A 22,967-nucleotide genomic window follows, 5' to 3' on the forward strand; every position below is an offset into this window, starting at 1 on the left:
CCTGGATGGAGAACTGAAAATTGGCCAAGTTGGCTCCTTATAGAAACATGATTATTGGTAAAGGAAATGAAGGAATTATTTTTGGAAGTGCAATTTAGGCGCATAATATAGTGTAGGTCAAATTTTCCAAGAACGGTCTGCAATGAAAATGAATTGTTTGCATTAGGCCACTACAGAGTCACACAGGTCACATTCCGTACAATCAAATCATCACAATTATGTCATTACGGCCAATCACTTTTGGCGTCTTCACTTTTCTGCCCTCACATTTATCCTCAATATGTACTTTTGCTCAGCCAATCAAATCATCGCCAATCATCAGCCAATGTTTGTGTTCACACAAACCCTCAAATCATGGACATATTCTTGATGACACCTCAACCTTAAAGGTATATTCAGTGATTTCACTCAAAAAACCTTAGGTTTCGTTTTTGGCTGTGGGACCCAGCCTTTCGTCCAATCAGGATAGAGAGTCAAAAACTAAACCTAAGGTTTTTTGACCCCCAGGGGTTAACTGGGACAGGGAGGAACTCCTTATATGGCCAGCACACTCTATAGTAGGGAGGATTATCACAACAAAACAAAAAAATAAGTGATATTTGAATTAAGTGACAACACCGGAGGGAGTTCAACAAATCACGTTCACCCCAGATTCGGCTCAAACAAGGGGTTAAATTCATTTCGCTCCTATGCCACTAAAATGTGGAACGCCCTGCCAACAGCTGTTAAGAAATGTGAATCTCTAGACTCCTTCAAAACCGCTCTCAAAGAGCACCTATACGGATGGCTGCAATTCAAAACTGCCCCCTGTAGAAAAGCCAAAGCCCCCCCCCCCCTTTTTCCATACTGTACATTTTTTTTGCTTTCTTTAACTGTATATATGATTATTTCCTGTGTACATTTGTACGTCTTTAAATGTTCTGATGAATTGAGACAATTTTCAATCAATCAATCAAAACCTGTACTATCCTTGAACTGTACTAATTCTGCAATCTGTTTAAATTTCCAATCAATCAATTATCAATCAATCAAAGCAGAGATTCTCTACTGCAGAGCCCAGAGAAACAGATTATTCAGGAAAGAACTACACATCCCACAATTCAGCACCGCGCATGCGTTGTGAATGTTGACGAATACAGGAAATGTGTTGTTGTTTATAGTAGCAACGGTCGTTGTGGACTTTATGGTTGTGGAGTATAGAGATGATAACTGCCAGAAAGGTAGGAAAATGTAACAAAAATAAATAAAAATGGGATGCCTAAAATAGTACCACGATTGTCTTTGAAGTTATATAGATAACTGTTGTATTTCGTTTGAGCTGCGACTTGTTTAATAATATTGTTGCAAATAATGCTAAGCCATTAGCCCCCAAGCACAATGTGTACCGTTACAGTAGCCAGTACATGACCGTTATCTTACAGTATTGATTGAAATGTGTTGTTAGTTAACAGAATGGGTACATTTCAAACGAAAGCACAGCGACTGCTACAAGGATAAACCTTATATACTCTAAGGGATAAACCAGAAAAAGCACTATAAGGACTAAGACTTAATTGTTTACATCAGGATCATATCAAAACAGTTCAGAATAAACTGATGGATCAACGCTGAATGCCTGAATCTGATTTACAAATAATAAATATTTTGTTTTTATTATTATCCAGAGCGATTTGCAATAAAGTGCAAAGATTGGAGAAAGAGTGTTCAGTGAATGAAGAGTGATAGGAGAACAAGACGCTACAAACATATAGTAGAACTTTATAACAAAATATAGCACGTCAACTTACTGTTTATTTTTAGTGCAGGACCCAAACGTGCACGCTCTGACGCCAAACTGGTTGTGTTGGATTGCCGACATCATGTGAACTGATTCTTCTCAGGGTGAAGTGAAGCACCATGTCCATGTTTGTTGACGAGACCGCAGCAGATGTGCCAGTCAAAGACATTAACCTGAGTTTCTTCTCCCAAGCTGGGGCACAAGGTTAGTGAATTATCCCTGCTGTGATCATGGAAGCCGGATCACCTGCACCCACCTGCCATCAATCATCAACCTATAGGCTAGCTATAACTTTAGCACTGCAAAGCCATTTTTTCACTTTCCCAAATTTCAGCTGTTTTTTTTTAAGCGTTTTTTCCAGGTTGGCTTTCCAAGCAACAACTGAAAACATAGCGTTTTGTGAAACTATATGACCGCGCCACGTTATTTTCCCAAGCAACTGCATGGGTGCTGCTTGCACTGCCTTGCATGCAGGCCAGGGTTGCCAACTTGCCAGGTTAGCTTTTGCGCCAGAAACAAGCAAACGGGTCTATGAAAACAAGCCCAAACAAACCCTTCATAGGCTACATAATATAGTGGCTATTTGAAAATAACACATCTGCAAGCTCACAACACATCACTGTGCACGAGCCTGCGTATGTGTTACTTTGCCTGTTCTTAGCCCCCAACTGGTACATGGACTAGTTTTCAATACTTTTCCATTCATCACCTATTCGCCTTTTTTCTTTCTTCTTACATTGTAGAGGTTTGTTTTGGCACCACTTGCATACAATACTGTCTATTTATTGGCTTACATAGACATCATTTACCCCAAACCCTTCTTTCTATTGACAGAGTCACTGGTGAATCAAAATGCCAGAGAGAGGCAGGCCATCTCACGGTTGTCCAGGGAGGAACTGGAGGACAAATTCTTGCGCCAACACGAGGAGAACCTGCTCCTCAAGCAGCATGGCCACAACCAGGAGGACAAGATTAAGAGGTGAGACAAACACCGTCTACATTAAAACTCATTCCCTGCCACTGAGGGCTTTTTTTTCCTAATGGTTCTCTCTGCCGTTGACACGTTTGACGTCTTTTTGGGGGTCATTATTAATCCAGAATACTTAGGCCTCTTTTATATTTACCATACATTAGCTTCCCCCGTCGCTATAGGCAACGCTTGCTTCCGCTGTGGTCGGCCGATTAAATGTTTCCCCTCCGTCCACTTCCATTATAATCGCGATCTTTAGCTGCGTGTTTCTCGGGAATTGAAACTCGGATTGAGGTGGATGTTAGGAGCTTCAATACAAAATCTGCTCGACCTCACGGTTACTATATTAATGCTTCTGATGAAAGCGAAAGTGTCCGGTGGTAGTTCCGTAATGGCCGATAATAACTACTTTCGGTTCACCGGGTTAATTTTTGGGGTCTTTCCAGCTCAAGTTCCCAGCAGGGAGGGCCATTAGACGAGGCAAATGATGTCGCCTGCTCCCTCAAGCCCAAATTAAATATGTCATCATGGGAATAGATTCCTCGTCACGTTAAATTGTTACATGACATGAAAAAGATCGAGCAGCACACGTTTTCTCAGAAAACTGTTCAGAAACTCTAAGACGTTTTGTAGAATCTGGTGTCACATTTAGTGCCGGAAGTGCCTTCAAAATAGAAGCTCTGGGTGCCAGGGTTGTCTGATCGCTTTTACTTTGAAAGCCATGAAACAGGAAACACTTTCCTAAAAAAGTTGACTTTACAAAGAGACCTCAGATCCCCGATCATCTTAATATATTTTTTTACGCTCCAAAAAGAGTTCATATTTTGCGGGAGAGACGGATGAGGAGCAGAAATGAAGCGCCAGCATATCGATCCATTCATCACCACGGAGAGCGCCCTGGATTAGGAGATACGAGTCATTCTTTTCCGCCGCGCTAACATGGGAGTCAATGACAAGCTAATAGTTGCACTGAGCGTTAGCATACGGCAAGCGAAAAGCGAAATGCCAAAAAAAAAATATATTAAAAATTCTGAATATTCTTATCTCGCCCCGCGTCGCTGGGACGTCGCTAGGACGTCCTCACACGTCAAAGGTACTAATATTTCGTGATCCTTATGACGTTCTCAGACGTCCTATGTCTTAATTGTGTTAATGGGCCATTCTAACTTCCATCCTCCCGCACCGCCCCAGGTTGGCCACCAAGCTGGTGAAGCTGGTGAAGGACAGGCGTCGTATGGAGCAGCTGGTGGCCGGCGGTGGTGGCGGCGGGGCGTCGCGGACCCCCGCCCCGGTAGCGGGCCGCGACGTGGAGATGGAGGAGATGATGGAGGAACTGCAGGACAAGGTATACCTGTCTAAATACTCAAAGATCGTTTGTCTCATTTTGAAGAGAATAAGGACTATTAAGCGTGCGCACGGCTGCGAGGCCGTCTAACATGACAGTAAAAAAAATACATAATAATAGTAATAATAATAATAATAACAGATTCAATTAGATTAAAGAAAGAAGAAAGTAATATTACGTTGGCGGGGGGAGGAGGAATTAACTTAATGCCACGTTCCTGGCCTTTATTGGGTTAAGTCTGAGCTCCCCCACCCATTTCTCCCCATACCATACTGTACATGTTTTTCCCTTTTTTACTTTCTTTTTATGATGATTTCCCTGTTTTCTTCTTTTATTTATTTATTTTGTAATATATTTGTACGTCTCTAAATGTTCTGATGAATTGAAAATAGTGGACCCTGTTGTAAATAAGTGTAATCATGGATCGTCCACAAAGTTTTTGTATTGACTTGTGAATAGAATTGACCGTTCTAAAAATGTCAATCAATCAATCAAGGTGCGGGCACTGCAGCAGCAGAACGACGGACTGAAACAGCGCCTCCTGGTGGCCAAGCAGCAGCTCCAGGTGCAGAGCAGGAAGCCCGCGGGCCCTTACGGCCGGGTCCAGTCGCGCGTCAACACGGGCCTGAAGAGGCAGCGCGACGACTCACCCACTCCGTCCCCGATGCCGCCCAGAGGTGTGTGTGTGTGTGTGTGTGTGTGTACCACTACCACCACATCAGTGGTTGATTTGGTCGACTAGCGCTATGACGAAAAATGTTTCGGGCGACTACCTTTTTTCACTGCTGACAACAAAATGGAAGCTAAATGAAAACTAAGCTATGACGACTGAAGCTAAGACTAAATATATTGACAATTTCGTCAACAAATAAAAACTAGACTACAATGTTAGGGGGGGACAAGTGGACAAGAGATCCAGTGTAAGTAAAAGACGCAAGTCATTTTACACTTGGTTGCGTGCAAAGAAAAACCTAAATTTGCTGTGTGCAGGTACCAGGAATGTAGAGGTAGAGGGAAGTGGAAGACCTCCAACAGGCCTGCTGCCCAGATATGGACACAGCTTGCTGGAAGAAGCCAGGGCAGAGATACGCAACCTGTAAGTATAGTACAGTACATTACCATAACCTAGAGATAATTGCTAGATGCAGCCCTATATCCCCATATCTCTCTGTGTGTAACAGAGAGAATGTGATGGAGAGACAGCAAGGAGACATAGAAGACATGGTGAGAGAGTCAGAGTTCCTCAGAGACAAGCTGAGGAGGAAGGAGAAGGAGTATGAGGCATCTCTCCTCCAGCTCAGGGAACAACAGACCACTGGACAGAGGTAAACACACCGTCCACACAGAACAACAGACCACTGGACAGAGGTAAACACACCGTCCACACAGAACAACAGACCACTGGACAGAGGTAAACACACCGTCCACACCTGATCTGGAAGATTTACAATATACTCTATCATTGGATTTCATAGGTTTTAATAATCACAGGATTCTTTTTTTCAGCCCCTCATCAATTAACCTGTTTAGAATTAACGTCCATTGTCCCTTTGTAATAAGCCTACAAAGTATTATACAGAATAGAAGGTTTGTCAGTGGTTTGAAAGTGAACTATTTCTTTTTGGGGAAAGCAACCATATTCAGTGTACAGGCATGGTACAAGTTTGAAACACCATGCTGTACACAAATACAACAGAAACGGACAGAAATCATCAAGTATAATTATGATCAGTGTATCTCACGCATTGCGTTGTTGTGGTCTCTTGCAGATCCACCATCCACAACAACGTGGAAATGATCAAACTGCAGAAACAGTGGGGGGAGAAAGGCAATGCCATGACGGTCTTGGAGGGCAGGTTCCTCCAACTGCAAGATGTGAGACATTAATGAGGACAATAATAGTCAGAATCCGTCTGCGATTCTGTCAATGTATCAATGTATGGCACAAAAGTCAATTTCAAACTGTTGATTTCGTCGACTAAAACCATGGCGAAAAATGTTCGCAGACTAGCTTTTTTCACTGACGAGAACTAAATGGAAACTAAATTAAAACTAAGCTACAATGACTAAAACCAAGACTAAATATACTGACAGTTTTGTCAACAAATACAAACTAGAATACTAGAAAATACTTTTCTAGTATTCCAGTCCCACAGATCTTTGTAGCACCAGTCCACTTTATTTTTTACTTTTATTGCACCTCCATTGAGCACCTGGTTGACTCTCTCTTTGTCGAAATAGAAACTAGACTAAAATGTTAGGAAGGGACTAGTGGACAAGAGATCCAGTATAAGTAAAAGACACAAGTCCGGCATCAAGGTCCGCCCAAAATAAAAATTCGACTAAAACTAGACTAACATTCCAGGGGCCTAAAATGTGACTAAAACTAAATGATACTATTACTATTCAAAATGAAATACTTTTATGAATAGTTAAAGGTTTTATGACATTCATTTTCATTTATTTTTATTTTTATTTTTTTATTTTAGGTTTTATGACCTCAATTACACCCAAAAAACCTGAACTTTGAACATTCAGTGGATTTTCTGTGGTCTGAAGTTTTCTCTGGGGTTTGGAAGCCTTTTGAGCTACAATGAAAACAGGCAACACAGTGAAAACAGTGACATCTGCTGGCAAATCCCATTGACATATATGGGATTTGCAGGATCTTACATCACAAACAGCAGGAAAATCAGAGCACCTGTTTGAGCCAGAAAACCCCAGATCACAGAAAATCTACTGAATGTTAAAAGTTCATGTTTTTTGGGTGCAATTGAGCTTAGAAAACCTAAAACAAATAAGAACAATTCCAAAACCTTTTTTTTTATGTCACAGTCCCTTTAAAATAGCCAATCTACAAGCTCACAACGTATCGATGTAGATTGGCTATTTCACCTATTCAGAAATGTTTTTCAAAATAGTAAAAAAAAGGGATAAATATGGACGAAAATAGAGCCATAAGACTAAAACTTAAATTAAAATTCTCTGTCAAAATCAACACTGGTTTCAAATCTCTATATCCAATATCCACACTTGTATTTCCAGAGTCAGAAGACGATGAAGGCCAGTCACGACGCGGTGATGGCCAAAGTGGATGAGCTTACGGTCCAGCTGAAAGACGAGCGACTGAAGAGTGTGGGACTGGAGAGACAGCTACAGACTGCCTCAATCTCACACAGACGGACAGAGGAGGTGACTACCCTCTCCCTATAGCCTCGGTCCCAGGCTTACTTATCTGCGAAAAGAAAAGCCTGGTCACAACCTAAGGCAGAGAAGCTATCGGCGGTTGTATCCTCCGGAACAGCCGTCAAATGTATTTTCCCCGGATACGATATTTTCCAGACCAATCACAACACTTGTTTCATTCGCGGAGAATGTAAACTGATTTGTAAAGCATCAACGATTTCACTTCCGCTAAAATCCCGCAACTTCCGCTGATAGTCTTTTCAGCTTAGGTCTTGCCCAGGGTGCCCTCTCCCCCATCTCAAAACACAGAATCATAACACAACTAACTAATCAACTAATGGCATTTAGCTGTGTGCGGATTCATTTTCACATCGCCTGTTCAAGCCACTGCCGTGCCCACGGCCGGGCAAACGTTACACCTCCAGACTCTTGAACAGTTTCTACTTGTCAACAATTAGACTGCTGAACAAGAGCTCACCCATGTTACTTGTAATGTGATGTGACAATAAAGTTTGATTCTCTGATTGACTTTTAATTTTACAGTTACAAGAGCAGATTAATGATCTCGAGAAGGAGCGTGACCTGCTGAAGGATAATTGTGATAAACTTGTTAACAGGTAAATACATCTGAATTTGAAATCCTTTACTTGGATTGGCTATATTGAGTATCCAATTTCTTCATAAGCTGCGCACTGGAGGTAGGGTTATACTTCGTGGAACTGAATTGGAAAAAAGAGCTTGGAAAATCAACAATACGATAACAATACTGCATCTCCTTTGATTGTGTATTGATCGCTTTGATGTTGATCAATCAACGCCGTTTTATTTCCGCTACCCAGTAAAACTGTACAGTGTGTGTGTGTGTGTGTGTGTGTGTGTGTGTGTGTGTGCTCCCAGTGCCTTTGATGTATCTCAGGACCAGAAATGGCGTTTACGAGAGCAGCAGCTGAAGCTCCAGATAGCTCAGCTGGAGGTGGCTCTGAAGGCAGACCTCACTGACAAAAACGAAATCCTGGATAAAATCAAGGCTGAGAGAGGTACAGTTACAGTACCCCTATCTACGGTCATTTGGTTTCGGTCCTGCTGTTTAGAAATACAAAATGTTGGTGTTCTTATTTAGGTGATCTTTGTATTTCAGATGTAAATGAGAAGTTGACAGGAGAAAACAAGAGGCTTGAGATCCAGTTCCTGGAGCAGAAACAGCAGCTGGAGGAAGTAGGCGAGCGTCTGGCGTTCTACACTAAGGTTAGGCCTGGACACGTTGTATTTTAAATCATTTCCAATCATGAATGGCAGTAATAACATGTCATGTACAATAATCTGTCTAATATATATACACTGTTGTTGTTAAGGAGAGCGACTTAGACGCGGCGGAACTGAGCGAGGCACTGATGCTGATCAAGGTAAATACAACACCGTGTTTTTACTGTTTTAGTTTAGTTGCCTGGCATGGGTGTCGCCTTTTCTCTACTAATGCGTTGTCCCACTCACTGTATGTGTATTGTGCGTTTCTGCAAGGGTATCAGTGCGTTCTTGTGTCATGATGCTGTTGTATAATAGAATATCTTGGGGCCTCTCCCTGGCTTAGCAGGCTAAGATGCATATAGTTCTACTCACAGTGCCATGGGTTGGAATCCAACTCGTGACCACGTGGATTAAATGTTTCAAGGTCCGGAGGTCACAGAAGCGTGGCGAGCTGGGGTTCCTGCAACAGGTGGAGGAGGAGGGGCAGGGAGACACGGTGCGCTCCATGGGGGAGCTACAGGCCATGTACGTGGAGACCTACCAGGACCTGGAGAAGACCAGAGACATGCTGATTGTTCAGCACAAGATCAACAAAGACTACCAGGTAGACTAGAGGAACACATGGCAGGTTTATTTATAGCAGTGGCTAGGGGTCCTTGAGGGGTCCCCAGCTAAATGATAGTTTGGAACCAAATGAACCCGTTAGGGTCCATCTTGCCATTGGAGTGGACAAAACACTTGATTTATCAGCCAATGGCCATCAGTAATTTTCTTTATCAGTCATTTTACAATCTCATTACATTAATTGGTAATGGAACTAATTTCATTACCACGATGGCGTCGCTCTCCATGAATACGTTTAACTGATCTGGTTTCTCATGCGAACCCCTGTGAGTAACTCTTAAATACTCTCACCCAACAGGCAGAGGTTGAAGCTGCCACACAGAAACTGGAAAGCGCCAAGATTGAGTATGAGCTTCGGTTGGACCAGCAGGCTCAGCTGCTGGACATGAGGGCGGCTAAAATCAAGAAACTGGAGGGTATGTCAAAGTTTATCTTTGAAGACTCTGTCTGGTGTCTTTCTTTGTTTGTCAGGTTTATAATCATGGCCTGCATAACTCTTGGAACAGTCGTATAGTAAAAGGAAATTACGCAACTCATTCCATGCCAATTTTTGCCAGAAATGTGTCAGATTTTTCAGATTTCATTCCAATTGGCTGCAATTAGCTTCCAACATTTGTGTGCTGGGCCCGCTTTACAAAATAAAAAACACACCTAGCTGTCTTGATTTATCGTAAGTGTTTCATTTACAGATTTGATTGAACTTTGTACGATCTTAATCCCTCCTAGCCCAGCTCAAAAACATCGCCTACGGCACCAAAGCCTACGTTTTCACACCGGACATCACGGACGAGGACGTGGCGGATGAGTTTGACGAAACGGTGCATCTGGAACGCGGCGAGAACCTTCTGGAGATACACATAGGCAACGGCGCACTGTCGACGTCGGCCCTGGAGGCTCTCGGCGATCGCGAACCGTCCACGTTCTGCACCTACGCCTTCTACGACTTCGAACTGCACGCCACGCCGGTGGTGCAGGGCTCACGGCCGGCGTACAGGTTCACGTCGCAATACGTGGTGCGCGTGGACGACGTCTTCCTCCAGTACCTCCACACCAGGTCGGTCACGGTGGAGCTCCACCTGGCCAAGGGGATGGACTTCCAGACGGTGGCTGCCGGGCAGCTACAGCTGCAGCAGTTACTGGAGAAAGACGGCAAGGTTTATGGTGAAGTGCAGCTGGTCGGTGAGTACTCCACACAGACGGACATCATCCCTCCTCTGGTTCTGTCACTTGGTTTGGATACTGGATAGTTTAAAGTTCAGAGAGAGAGTGGGTTTTGTTGAATTCTTTATGGTTTAATTCTTGAGACTGACACGGAACATTGATATGTAGCTCCCTCCCTCCTTGTCATAGTTAGTTTATCATACTGTGCAGCTGACAGATGGGGAATCTGTCTAACTACTAGGAATGTAAAGGGAACATAATGTGTGCACTAAATCGTCCCTGGTATAATTCAAAGGAGGAGCAACTGAAATGAATTATGTTGTAGAATGTAATGTTTGCCTTTTTTGCCTCAGGAGTATATGGTGAGGTTCAGTCCTTTGGTTCTGTTGAGTACTGGGCCAGACTCAGGGTACCCATGGAACAGGCCATGCAACTGTATAAGGAAAGAGTGAAGGCCTTGGGATATATCAGCACTACACTCAATGAGGAGAAACAGGTACATTATGTAAAGTAACTGACTGATGTACCAACAGACATACCTAAACTGTGGTGACATTAGAAAATGTGTGGTATGAAATAGTGAGTAGTCATGGCTCACTATTGTATGTCGGTGTTACTAAATAAACACACTGTGGAGCTGAGCTGTTGTGCGGACTTCCTCTTCTTCTTTATTATTCCAGGTAACAGCCAAGTTAAAATGTGTGTTAACCCCTAACCCCCCTGACGCCCATATGCACTGCATAAAAGAAACACATTAAAACTCTTAATTTGTGTCCTGATCTTTAGGCCTCGGCCACGAACCTCCCACCCCAGCTGGCGTCGCCCGGCAGCAGCTCCACCAATGAGCTCAACGTCACGATCCGTTGCTGTTGCAGCCTTTCGGTCCCGGGCGGCAGACCGCCGCCCAGCTCTTACGTCGTCTATCGGTTCTTCGACTTCCCCGACCACGACACCCGCGTGGTGCCGGACTGCTGCGAGCCTCGCTTCGACGACCACGTGTCCTACCCGGTGGCCATGGACGCGGACCTGGACGGCTACCTGAAGGCCAAGGCGCTGCAGCTGTACGTGTTTGACGACCGGGAGGAGCGGGTGGACACGTACCTGGGCAAGGCCCAGGTGCCACTGCTCTCGCTGGCCCACGACAAGGCCGTCACCGGTAAGAACGCCTGCTTGACTGACTTGAGATTTAGCATCACCATCACCAAGGCAAGGTGATTGGCTGATCGAGGGCTACATTGAGCTGATTTGATCCCCACAACTCTCATCCCTATTTTTGGAATATAATTATTGGTGAGACGTTGCATCGTGAGCTTGTAGATAGTCCATGATAGAATTTTTTAATATTTGAAAACAGGGCTTCACCACTCAAACCCTATATATTTGGTTGACCAGAGTCCCACAGGGGTCTGTACTTTTGTCCATGTACAGTACACCAAACGTCTTACCGCTTGTACATAGCAGATCTACAGTACAAGCTCACAATGTAATGCATTGCAGCGGAACACATTTTGAGCATGTAGATCTGCTATAGTTGCCAGCTATCCGCTCAGCCTATTTTCGAATATAGGCGAGGGAGGCTATAAGGTTCATGTAGTCAAGTGGCTAATGTGGGCAATAAACCTGATACTAAAACTCTCTTTTGTTCCTCAGGTGTGTTTGAGTTGATCGACCTGTCCGGGCACTCTGTCGGCCACATTGAACTCACACTGAAGTGGAAGTTTACGTACCTCCCTCCGCCAGGCTCCACCATGACCGTAGAACAGGCCAAGTTCATCCTCCCTCCGCCAGGCTCCACCATGACCGTAGAACAGGCCAAGTTCATCCTCCCTCCGCCAGGCTCCACCATGACCGTAGAACAGGCCAAGTTCATCCTCCCTCCGCCAGGCTCCACCATGACCGTAGAACAGGCCAAGTTCATCCTCCCTCCGCCAGGCTCCACCATGACCGTAGAACAGGCCAAGCTCACCCCCAGAGACAAAGCAGTCAAGTTACCTAACGAGGCTGAGGGGACTCTAACTAACGAGGCGGAGGGGACTCGACGACACGATGCGAAAGAAGGGAAGAGGGAAGAGAAGAACATGAAAGAAGTTGAACTGAAGAAGGAGGAGGAGGAGAAGGAAACGGAGACAACTCCTCCTCATCTCTCCGCTTCGCTCCCCGCTATGTCGAGCTCAAAGGTAAGAGTGAGGACCTGAATTAACACATTTTGGACTGAGGTCAATTTAAAGAAATGGCTTCTAAATCCTTACATTTTTCTGAAAAACCCATGTTTCTATGTCAGTGGTGCTCAACCTTTTTCATGTCAAGGACCCCCAGAATTATCTCTATTGGGCCACGGACCCTCATCTCAAAATATGTAGTTCCAGGGACCCCCCAGAAGCCAATATTTTAGTTAAACATGAAATATATATTCAAAGATTTGCACAACATTTTCACGACTTTTCAAAGGTCTAAATAGCAGATCTACAAGCTCGTAGCGCGCCAGCTTGTAGATCTGCTATTTTTCAATAGCTAAAGCATAACATAATGCTCAAAACACCAAAAGGATTAATGGTGAATGAGGCAACGTTTAGCTGTTCTTGGAACAGTAATACTGTACATGGACATTGATTCCAATATCTTCGACATATCAGCTACTGTATGTTGATAGTCTTCAACACAGGCATTCTCTCCTGACTGACACTGTTGTTATCATAGGCTCCGCTACCAAAGCCCAGGCTGAAGCCCCAGACCAAACAAAAAGCTGTTTCTAAGAGAGTAACCTTCATTGACAACACGGCCACAGAGGAGCAGGTGAGATTCCACTGCAAATGAACCTCAAAGAAACATGTTGCTCTGGGGAGGATGAGGGACTACAATGAAATATTGGGTTCCTCGAAAGGACTACATGTGCAATATTCTTTCCAGTAAAGGCAACGCTTTCCGTTATTTGTTGAATTCTAAGAAATCGTTAGGCTATTGGTAGTGTGCTCCACCGACTGAGCTACACGGACACATAACTTCGCACACAACTTCATTATCCACCATTTTTGGGTCACGCATGGGCGAGGCATGGCTGTGTACAGGGGTTCATGCTGCTTCTCTCGGGCAGGTTGCAGACAGAAGTATGGAGAATGTACCACTAGACAAAGGAGGACATGCAAAGCTACCACCTGTCAAGGTAAGCGGAAAGACTAAAGCAAAATGTTATACTTCATTGCATGAGGCCCCCTGAAAATAACTGAATTTCAATGCGTTCCATTGCATTGTTCAGCTCAGCAAAGCTGAACTTTTCGAAAGGGGATATTGATCTTGAATTGTAGGAGTTATTTAAAGCGCCACCTGGTGGTCACCAGTTTAGGCTCTGAGTGCCAATTCTCCCATTATAAAGAAAGAAAGAATTTGTAATTCTATTATACATGTAATGTGCATGTCATCACCTGTACACCAGATTAGAGGATTATAATTTTTTTATTCCCAAAGGGATACGTCTTTACGCCCGTGGCATCCATTACTTAATAGGCAATTAGACGTCTTGACGTTTTTGGCTACTAAACCGTTTTAAAGGGTAACCGTGGAAATGAATTTCGCTCAATAGAGTATCAATCCTTTCCGAATTGTATTAGTTAGTTGTGTCACTTGGCAAAATTGTCAAGGTGCTTCTGTGTGAAACGAGTTAGAGTTGTGTGCAGGGCTGGACTGGGACAAAAATTCGGCCCGGGAATTTCCGCGTGAATTTGGCCCAGACCGGCCCACCACTCTGTCGCGACACACACAAACAAACAAGCCATAATACCACCACTTTTACAGAACAACATAGGCCTAAATGATACAAACCAAAACCAAAAACACCACCCTGGTTGTGTGTGTAGGGTGGTTTACGTGATATTGCACTTAGCCCTGTAAACATGACTCTCGTATTCATACGAGAGTCATGACGCAACTTCACCCTGGTTTTTGCAGACGCTACATTTACAAATAATTAAAATATATAAACATTCGCATTTCAAATATAAAGTACTCACAAAGTGTCCCACGGGTGTTAGTTAGTAGCAGCGCCAGCGATTAGAATTTCTGCATCCCGCGTGGTTTAATAAAAAGCATTTTTATCCGAGGTGTTATTTTGCCATTGGCTTTCAACTACGCGCCCCTATCGGTCGGGAGGAGGGTGGCACTCGGTGTGTTCGATATAGGTACGCTGACCGCCCTGCCAATACAGACTAATAGGCGAGTGCAACTGTGGATTTCCCAAACAAACCCTGTTTGAAAAAAGTAGCCGGAGAGCTCGGACAAAAATGCTTTTTATTAAAGAACGCGGGACGCAGCAATTCTAATCGCTCGCGCTGCTACTAACTAACACCCGTGGGACACTTTGTGAGTACTTTATATTTGAAATCTGAATGTTTATATATACGGAAATCTTGTAAATGCAGCGACTGCAAAAAACAGGGCAAAGTTACTGCATGACTGTCATGATAATTATCATGGCAGTCATGTTCCAGGGCTATATTGCACTGTGAACCCAGGTTGTAACTCCAGCACCTCCAAGCGCAGAAGACGTAACCCCAACACCTCCACCACACGCAGAAGACGTAACCCCAACACCTCCACCACACGCAGAAGACGTAACCCCAACACCTCCACGCGTAGAAGACGTAACCCCAACACCTCCACGCGTAGAAGACGTAACCCCAACACCTCCACCACGCGCAGAAGAAAAAGAGGAGCTAGTGGATGAAGACTTGGAGGTGACTCACTTCTCCGAAGGACAGCTGATCCCAAGCGTGAGCGGACCGAGTGCTCATTCCTACTCGGATGACTCTGAAATTTCAGAAGATATTATTGAAGAAGGTACGTACAGTACGCCGGTACATTTGTTTTGTAAGGTGGTTAACCCATTTTGGGCGGGAGCCCCTTTTGGTGTAGCATAGATCTACAAGCTCATACCGCGCCACCGAGTGGCGTGCTACGAGCTTGTAGGTCTGCTATTTTTTTTAAATCGACATAGATTTTTCGGAAAACTGTCAAGATGTAGAAGACATTTTTTTAATCTGATCTCAGGTCAAAATGGGTTAACTAAAGGTGTTGTTTACTACGGTAATTACATGAACGCAGCATGATTTATTTACTTGTTGCTATCGGAATTCCCTGGTCATTTCACAGGCATTTTTCCTTTCTCACGTAGCTAAAAGGGTAAAAAAAACGAAATCGATTTCACACAGGTCGGGTTCTGCAGTACTCCCTCTGAATCTGCGGCGTGTGTGTGGGGGGGTTAAGGTGTGTGTGTGGGGGGGGGGGGGGGGGGGGGGTTAAGGCGTGTGTGTGTGGGGGTTAAGGAAACAGATCTTGTTTGTGCAAATGGACAATGTTTTTGTTTCCTCACGATATTTCCAGAACGACCATAAATATTAAATGATTCTGCCAATAATCTTAAGAGCGAGATGTTTCCGACTCCATAAATGTTAATGGCGTTGACCTTGCGAGGGCGAGGCTCACGTCTTATTCGCCAGACGCAAACAATGGTCAATATCAACGGCTGTCCCGGTGCTAATGGCTAAAGCAGAGACTGTCTATTCTAATCAATGTATCACACTCCATTTTGTTTCAATTCTCCACAGTGTGTTTTTTTGCACTGACCCTCCTTCCAAACAGAGCTCATTGCCAATTCCAGTGCCATCCCTCTGTTCTGCCTTTTCCATACGGAGAGCCGGGGATCATTGTACCTACTACTCCCTGTTTTAACCCATTCTGAACGGGCACCTGTTTTGGTGTCAGCATCATGTTATGCTTTAGCTATTTAAAAATAGCAGATCTACAAGCTCATATCGCGCCACCGAGTGGCGCGATACGAGCTTGTAGGTCTGCTATTTTTTGAAAAATCGAAGAACGACTGACATTTTTAGAATCTGATCTCAGGTCAGAATGGGTTAATCAGACCAGTGTGTGTCCAGTGGAAACCTCATATGAATCTGATCTCAGGTCAGAATGGGTTAACCATTTATCTTTACACATAAATACTTTGTGACTGGTCTCTTCCTTATGTGAACACCCCCACCGGCCCCTCCCCTTTCCTCCTTGTCCCTCTGACCGTCTCCCTCCAGACATGGAGGGGGCCCCGGGCCCCGCTGAGGGGGAGGATCAGAGCCAATCGATCCAGTCTGACAGTGATGACTGCATTGTTCCTGGACAGGCGTCTGCAGGGAGGAAGGTGGGTGAAGCCAGAGCGCACACACTCAAAAGCCATGCCTCTATTTACCTCACGCAGTCGACTGGACCTCAGAGGCATTGTGTACAAGGATGGAATCAAGGTTACTGGGATTATTGTATTGTGTACATCGTGTACATCGTGTACACATGCAGGGCCGGGGTCTGGTGGCAAGGGAGTACACAACGGACGGGGAAGGAGGAGTTGATCTTCGGTGCCGGAAAACAAAGTTTTGTTATGTCAGGGTTATGATCGATCATTATTCTAAATGTGGTTGCCTGGTGAAATAGTGCTAGTTGTTGCAAAGAAGTTGCAAAATGAGCCAAGCAGACCGGCAGAAGAGGTGCAGCACAAATATGGAGCTCATCTATTTAACAGGACAAACTATATTTATTTATTTCACTTGTTTTTTGTGCAAGAAAGTAATTCCTTATACTAATGAACACAAATTTATCACCATATTCATGCAACCCATGAACATCCATCCATCCATCCATCCATCTTCAACTGCTTATCTGTAGTCGGGTCGCGGGGGCAACAGCTCCACCAGAGAGCTCCAGACTTCCCTCTCCAGAGCAACATTAGTAACTTCCTCCTGGGGGACCCCGAGCGGTTCACGGGGCCATGTTTAGAGATATAACCCCTCCACCTGATCCTTGGTCTTCCCTGGGGTCTCCTCCCAGTGGGACATGCATCGAGGACCGCTCGAGAGAGGCATCCTGACCAGATGCCCTAATCTGGCTCATTTCCAAGCGAAGCAGCAGCGACTCTACTCTGAGTCTCTCTCGCGTGACTTAACTTCTCACCCTATCTCTAAGGGAAATGCCAGCCACCCGCCATAGAAAACACATTCCAGCCGCTTGTATCCGCGACCTTATTCTTTTGGTCATGCCCCACACTTCATGACCATACAGTAGGTGAGAGTAGGAACGAAGATTGCTCATAGACAGCCAACCCCACCTTGAACTTTTTAAAGTATGTACAGTATACTAATTCCAGTATAAATATCATGTATTTTGAGTATGAAATAAGGCAAATTACTATACTAGATGGGGAATGCAACTAAAAGGAATATTTTGTTGATAGGGTTCTGCTTAAAATACATTACGTCTTGTGGGCTCACCTTGAGTCACAAATATGATTACTTTAGACTTGACTAATGCTAACCCTGTACACTGATGACTCGTGACTTCACTGGGACTTGAATGTTTAAAACTTGTCACACACAACATCAATTCATATCACCTTACTGACTTCATCAACTAACTAGTAATGCTACAGTATTAGTCAGAAATCCCGTCACTGACACCTAGTGTCAGGAGCCTGAACATACAAAATGTATTGTGTTGTAATGGTCAATACTAGTGCTACACTGTATTACATGTTAACAGTTCTACTGCGTAACCCGTGTTCCCCGCTATTTAATCCATGTGTCAGTGCTGCGTAATACGCTAAACCCGCTATTTGTTTAATGTGTTTTATTCGCCATTGTTTTTTTATAATTAAAAAGAAAGAGCAGATTTGTCGTGGACCTGGTGACGAGGCCTTTGGAGACCGGAAATCAAGCCATGCTCTGGGCTGCTAGGGCTTCTGGGAAAATGAGTTAAATGCAAGTGAACGGGCGGTTTGTTTGGACTACAACATGCTGTGGAGGCTGTTTTGGTTTCGCATTGTAATGGTGGCATGTTTTTCTTTTCAACAACAAACCATGGGACTATTTTCGCAGATCAAAGCTGCAAATCCTTCGCCGTATGCTCCAAAGGTAATAGATCAATCTTGGCAGCCTAGATAGGATGGATAGATTAATCTAAGGCCCCTTAAGAGTACAATGGTTGGGTTCAAACCTGTCCTCAAGGAGGAAATTAAAAGTACAGTGTCAGTCACTACTAAGTTCTGCTGTGCTTGTTTACTATGAATTCAAATGGCATTTTGACCGGTGGTGGGAAACGTTATTGGCTTTTTGCCATCAGGCTCGGGAGTTGAACCCCTGTGGCGTGCCTTCCGGCTGGCTCGGCGCCCAGGCGGTTGAGCTAACCGTCCGGGATATCAGCTATTTTCAAATGGCCGAAATGTATATATAGGGCTGAAGTTGATTATGTATGTTTTCTAATTATAATCAAAATCTACAAACTAACTAGTAACTAAAATTTTCAAATAATTGTAGTGGAGTGAAAGTACAATATTTGCCTCTGTGGAGTAGAAGTACTGGAAATTGGAAATACTCAAGTAAAGTTAAAAAAGACCAAAAAAATTGTACTTTACTGTATACAGTAGTAAATGTACTACTCCACCACTGATTATGACTAGTTTGGGACTCGAGGACTTGGGCTTGCCTTGGGACGTGTCCTGTCGTGAGCTGTGTTTGATGATTGCTAATGGAATTTGACTGATGCTTTCCATGCTCTTCCTCAGCCGGACCAGTGCCTGCGCGTGGAGATAGCGTCTCTGAGCCTGAGGCCAGAATCCCGGGCGGCCCGAGACCCCAGCGTGGTACGTCTGTTTGTGGAGTACTCCCTCCTGGACCTGCCCTCGGAGGAGACCCCTCTGTCCCTGCCCAAACCCCAACCGGGCAAGAGCAGCCACTATCACTACAGCAACGGTAATATACCCACTTCAGCCAAAACAAAAGGCCCTTTGGCTCCTGGACTACAACTGTAGTATTTTGAAATCAATGAATTGACAGGGAGCCAGTGTAACGATCTGAGAACTGCAGTGATATGATCCACTTTCCTGGTATTGCTTTGGACTCGAGGAGCAGCATTCTCTCTGCAGCTGTCTGGTCCATTTTTAGGGAGGCTTGTAAAGACCTCATTACAGTATGCATAGACACGTTTTTCCAAATCCTACTGAGACATGAAGTACTTTCATCCCTGATATTTGAGGTGATACTCGGCTGACTTTGTAAATGTCTGCGGCTGTCTTGCTGTTGGAATTCCATGACTACACCAAGATTTCTTGGTGGTATTGTTGAATATTTCAACGACTATTGCATATGATGAGATTGCGGGTTCTATCTTGAAGAGAGGAAAAACGTTGGGACCTACAATATTTGAATTTATCATGCTATTTATGAAACTCTTATTGATCCTTAAAATGCTAGTCTAAATGCTTAATTAATATTATATTGCTGTTGACATTAATAGTGAATCATCACTATAGTTGTGGAGTCAAGAGAGTGTGTTATGACCAGAAGTCCTCATGGTCCTTTTGGGAGTTACGGATCATACTGTACTGTGAATACCACTCCACTACTTAAAAGTTACAGATGAAAAATGAAAGACTTATTGAAGTTCTATGACAGAAAATATGAATACAGGGAGCTCTATGACAGAAAATATGAATAGAGGGAGAGTGTGTTTTTATGTAAAATATCATAGTAAAATAGCAGCAAAGTAGCACCTGAAATGCATGTTTACAGTACATAACTCCCAAGCTCTTGGAACAATGTTTTCCTTCTTTACACAACTCTAAATTTACCAATCAGTATATTGTCATATTTGGGAAACCCCATTCACCTACAGTAGCACATACTGTATGTTGGCTAAAAACACACCACCAGTGCTGTGCTAATGTTCCTGGTCTAGTCTGTCTAGTAGTGCGTGGGTGCTTTTCTTTGTCCTGTCCTGACTGTCAATGATCCAGCAGGCTGTGCCGTGTGTTGTTTCTCCTTCACAGTGATTCACCTGGACGTGGAGAATAACAGGGCGAGACGAGAGCTGTTGAAGGCGGTCCTCGAGGGACGCAACCCACAAATGGACAGGTACTGTAGAAAGTAGTCTGACAAGAGAAGCATATGCCTTCTGACTGATCGCAACATCTCCGAGAGATGTTCTTTTTTTAGCATGTTGTCTGTAATGGAAGAAGAACCCATATACCGATCATAATTTAACTTTTCTTTTTTTAATCAGTGTTAGTTATGTTGTCGATGTGTCCTGATCTCACTATTTCAAGTATCATTAAGCCCTATTCGAACACTTTGAAAAGAATGGTTGTTCTACAAGCTCACAATGCCTTGCATGCATCGCCATGAATTGTAAGCTGCTATTTGAAAGGTTTTTCTTACTTGCCCAAAATAGGGATGTCAAGTTCAAAGTGGTTAATCTTTCAAATTGATCAGAAAGTTTTGAATGTTTTGTCAAAATCAGTGGGCTAGGTAATCTGGCATCGCCAGTCGGGTTCTAGAGTAGAAGCCAATTTTTCCTCACAAAATATGTCATTTTCCAGCTCAGACAAAAGAATGCCATTATATTTGAAAGACATCTTATTGCTTTTGGACTACACATACCAGTGTTATTTAAAAATGTATGGATTGCCGTTATTCATAGTATGGATTTCCGGTGGTTAGGTGACCACCGAACTACAACATGACGCCACGAGCCGCGGTGAAGAGCAAACCACCGCCACCGCCCCAGCCCTTCTCTCTGTTTTTACTCACCACCGCTCAATGTTATTTCAGCTCCGGTGGTCACCTCACCACCGGAGCGGTGGTCACCTCAACACCGAAAATCCAGACTATGAATGAGCCTTTAGCGGTCAACCACCTTCTCAAGCTCCTGGCCCTGGGGTTGTTTTAATGAACAGCATCCGGTTCACCGTGGTGAGCGAGCCGCCAGAGGAGGAGGAACAGGAAAGGGAGTGTGAGGATGTGGGCGTGGCCTATCTCAGAATCCCCGACATCTTGGAGAAGCAGCGGGACCTGATTGAGACCAATCTGAACGGTTGGTGCACACACACACACACACACACACACACACACACGTATAGGCTACACCAGGGGTGGGGCAACTTTGACAATGGAGAGGGCCACAATAGTTCCACACTCGCTCCAGAGGGCCACATTGCATATAATAAAATAAATGCCTTTAATTATAGTTGTGTTAACTTCATGAACTAAATACAAATACAGAAAATACAAAATACAAAAATTCTAATACTAGTCATTCAGCTTGCATGTTTGGAACAGCTGAAATAATTACTATATCAATATTCGGATATTAACTGCGGGCCGCATTAAGTGAAGGTGGGGGCTGGGGGGCGCATGTGGCCCCCCGTCTGCCCATCTATGGCCTAAAGTATAGAAATTAATCAATAACTGTTTTGTGTCACTGCATATTATGCAGTGATGTATAATATCTACTATCTCAATCTGGGTGTTCCTCTCCCCCATTCTTCTCCCCTGTTTCACACAGTATTTGGATCCTACAATAGTATTTATGTCTTTCTGATCTCGGAACACTCCCTTTTCTCCTTTTTGTATTTGTTCATGACATGTATTAATGTGCCTATTCTATGCTCTGTTGATGCATGAATATTTTTGTGTTGTCTTGTTTAGCCTAAATGTACCTCCGTGCTGTCTACATATCAAGTATTCAAGTATGGTATTTAATCAATCAATCAATCAAATGCACACTCGTGTGCACTTTTCCAGCTTGTATATCAACTGTACTGCTTCGTTGAGAGCTTCAACAAAGCAAAAAGCATACAGGCATACACACCATTACAAAACAAGTACCATGTAATATAATAGGCATATTTTAGGCTTTAGGGTGAGCCGATGTAATAAAATGTGTTCCTGTGTTCCCTCTAGTGGTGGATGCAGAGGACAGCAGCTCGGTGGTAGGAAGTCTAATGGTGTCTGTAGAGGGACTGGAGGCTCTGCAGTCCATCATGGAAGACCCTGACCATGACTACACACCTGAAGACCCAGACCATGACTACACACCTGTCTCCTCTCTGCAGACACTGACTTCAAATGAGTTCTGAAATTAACACTCACAGTGTTGAATACATCGGTACAATACATTGTTTTTCTTCCCACAACTGTTCAATAGAGCACCGAAGTCATGACGTAACTCGCTCATCCCAACGATTCCCCTGGTTCGCGGAAGTAATTTCTCTATGGAGAACAACATGGGGTGATCTTAATATCGTCTACTATAAGCGTTGTGGTCCAACAATAAACAAGCTGTCTCTGCGTTATTGTCAGGGAGGTGTCTCTGTATCGTTTGCAACAGTCAGTCACTCATACTGTATGTATATGATACAGTCTGCTTCAAGGAAAATCTAACTAATTCAGCAGCAGTAACATTAGCGTTTTCTCTCAGTCAATTGATTCTTCATATCCATATGAGTGAAGCGGCCGGGATGACATGTTTATTTTTCAAACACAGTTGTTATATGAGGCGATCTAAAATCGCCTCAATGGGGATTTCAATGCAACTAAACAAATACATGAACCTGGGGACTGACGCCCTCTACTGAAAGTGACGTCAGACTTCGGTGCTCTATAACTTAATCGCTAATTATTTAAAAAAAGCAAGAGGGTTGCACACACCCAGTCCCTTGCTGGTGCTGGACAAAACAAGAGGGTTGCGCACGCCCAGTCCCTTGCTGGTGCTGGACAAAGGTATAGATAGATAGATACAGTGCAAATGAAAAGGAAGTCCGCACAACAGCTCTGCTCCACAGTGTTTTA

At 44.0% G+C, this 22,967-nt stretch overlaps 1 protein-coding gene across 1 annotated transcript; it reads left to right on the top strand.

Moving 5' to 3' along the window:
- Window positions 1-1,153: 1,153 nt before the first annotated feature.
- rpgrip1l (RPGRIP1 like) lies at window positions 1,154-22,517 on the top strand. Its single transcript, XM_083762882.1, has 27 exons — window positions 1,154-1,220; window positions 1,806-1,981; window positions 2,612-2,756; window positions 3,939-4,092; window positions 4,589-4,769; window positions 5,083-5,188; window positions 5,274-5,417; window positions 5,862-5,967; window positions 7,138-7,284; window positions 7,822-7,895; window positions 8,176-8,315; window positions 8,417-8,523; window positions 8,631-8,681; window positions 8,948-9,127; window positions 9,446-9,563; window positions 9,874-10,326; window positions 10,662-10,804; window positions 11,095-11,464; window positions 11,959-12,485; window positions 13,006-13,101; window positions 13,400-13,468; window positions 14,814-15,138; window positions 16,389-16,495; window positions 18,905-19,091; window positions 20,168-20,252; window positions 21,074-21,210; window positions 22,080-22,517. The coding sequence occupies exons 2-27, from the start codon at window positions 1,897-1,899 to the stop codon at window positions 22,253-22,255; spliced, it is 4,413 nt and encodes a 1,470-aa protein (XP_083619008.1). The 5' UTR covers window positions 1,154-1,220; window positions 1,806-1,896; the 3' UTR covers window positions 22,256-22,517.
- Window positions 22,518-22,967: the final 450 nt, after the last annotated feature.

This window comes from Protomyctophum parallelum (assembly GCF_964188405.1).
Source record: "Protomyctophum parallelum genome assembly, chromosome: 4".
In the NCBI taxonomy this organism is placed as follows: Eukaryota; Metazoa; Chordata; class Actinopteri; order Myctophiformes; family Myctophidae; genus Protomyctophum; species Protomyctophum parallelum.

Coding starts and splice junctions, on each gene's coding strand:
- rpgrip1l (XM_083762882.1), top strand. CDS start 1,897: ATGTCCATGTTTGTTGACGAGACCGCAGCAGATGTGCCAGTCAAAGAC. Junction 4,770..5,082: donor GTCCCCGATGCCGCCCAGAG/GTGTGTGTGTGT, acceptor TGCTGTGTGCAG/GTACCAGGAATGTAGAGGTA. Junction 8,682..8,947: donor AGGCACTGATGCTGATCAAG/GTAAATACAACA, acceptor AAATGTTTCAAG/GTCCGGAGGTCACAGAAGCG.